General features: G+C 43.0%; 1 protein-coding gene across 1 annotated transcript; it reads right to left on the bottom strand.

Moving 5' to 3' along the window:
* Nucleotides 1–254: 254 nt before the first annotated feature.
* Nucleotides 255–1,704, bottom strand: LOC121918626 (forkhead-associated domain-containing protein 1-like). The gene is made up of 3 exons (XM_042444642.1): nucleotides 1,640–1,704; nucleotides 1,264–1,459; nucleotides 255–337 (listed from the first exon to the last, which is right to left on the bottom strand). The coding sequence occupies exons 1-3, from the start codon at nucleotides 1,694–1,696 to the stop codon at nucleotides 255–257; spliced, it is 336 nt and encodes a 111-aa protein (XP_042300576.1). The 5' UTR covers nucleotides 1,697–1,704.
* Nucleotides 1,705–1,710: the final 6 nt, after the last annotated feature.

Genomic DNA, 1,710 nt, shown 5'->3' with positions numbered 1-1,710 from the left:
GCCTGTTACAGACTGCCAAAATAAAGCTGCTTTGGGTCTCTTTGGAGGTATGCTGTTTAAATGATGCATGCATCCAAAGAATCCGGAAGCTGCACCAAAGCTGCACTCCAGTGCTTAGGAATCGAGTGTGGCTTTGGTGCAACCTCTGGACTCTTAGGACCCATGCATCATTTCAATAGCATACCTCCAAAGAGACCCGAAGCAGCTTTATTTTGGCTGTCTGTAACAGGCCTATATTCATCCAAAGGAAGATTTTATTTTTTTACCTGTAATGTCTGAAGTTGGCCCATAGTGTTACAATGGAGGTCCCGCAGCTGCTTCATGTAAGAGGGCATTCCTGCCAAAGGAATGAGAAGAACGGTGAGGACCAAGTTCATTTCGCTCCTGGAATGCAATTGCGTTACAAGAAAACCCAGTACGTTTCCATTTATGGCAGTCCGGCAATGACCCCAGGCCAAAAAGGAACAGCGCAAAGCAATGTGGGGACGGCTGGGACACTTGTATATTGTCCTTGTTGTGTGTGGCTTCCAGTTGTTTCTGGCTTTAAGGCAATACCAGTTGGCTCCCCCAGATCCAGAAGTCGAAAGCCTGAAATATTTCTGAGGGTTCGGTGTACACCAAATTTGTTTCATGCACAAAATTATTCTATCAACTTACAGGTGATGTGTGTAAGGTGTGTATGAAACATGAATGAATTTTGTGTTTAGAGTTGGGCCTCATCTCCAAGATATCGTGTGTGTGTGTGTGTGTGTGTGTGTATACTGTGTGTGTGTATGTGGTATGTGTGTGTGTGTATATATGTGTGTGTGTATATATATGTATACTCTGTGTGTGTGTGTGTGTGTGTGTGTGTGTGTGTGTGTGTGTATATATATATGGGAGGAATTTCTCTTAATTTCGAATGAAAAGAAAGTGGGGCCAGAATGCATTTACATGAATTTGCTAGTTCAGCGAACTTAAGTGAATTCGAATTGTGTTTGCACTGACTTCCTATTGCCCAAAAATAGCTTGCCATTGCCCAAAATAACGTGAAACCCCACAGTTGCGTTTGGACTGACTTCCCATTGCCCAAAACTGCGTGTGGTAGTCTATCATGCAATAATGTAAAACCCCAAGCTATCCAAGGTGTTAGACCTATCTGAGGTCCATTGGAAATCATTCCTCAAGCATCCTGAAGACAGATCCCTAGAGATTTCTAGAAAACAATTCTAAGCATCTCATCAAATTAAAAACCAGTCAAGGGAAAGCTTATGGTCGGAGGACCTTTTTCAGAGTCGGATACATCCAGACCCACGTCTCGAAGGAGACCTTCCGTTGCGTCCACCCAGTTCAGCAAAGTGTCCAGGATTTTGGCGACTGCGGCTTGGACATCTGAAACCGGTGGCACCAGGAAGGTATTTTGAAGACCGGAGAGCTCCTTCCTCAAGCTATTGCTGCAGTAGGGAGTTTGCAAGAAGTCCTGAGAAAGAAAATACGGAATAATAATAATAATAATAATAATAATAATAATAATATAGATCTATGCCAAAAAGAACTTGAGATTAAAAGTTTCACCAGGACACACATGTATAAACTTTGGTTATAAGGCATCCGAAAGTGCAGAATGTATGTTCGTTTATTAACACATGAATCCTGGCACCTGAAACCGGTCCAGCGCCTTCTCCAGCGTCGCCACGTTTTCCGACATTTCCTCCATTTCGGATTCATTGA

This window comes from Sceloporus undulatus, unplaced genomic scaffold, assembly GCF_019175285.1.
Source record: "Sceloporus undulatus isolate JIND9_A2432 ecotype Alabama unplaced genomic scaffold, SceUnd_v1.1 scaffold_20324, whole genome shotgun sequence".
NCBI classification, from domain to species: Eukaryota; Metazoa; Chordata; class Lepidosauria; order Squamata; family Phrynosomatidae; genus Sceloporus; species Sceloporus undulatus.
The sequence above is the reverse complement of the archived record's forward strand: the minus strand, read 5'-3'. Positions and strand labels throughout refer to the sequence as shown.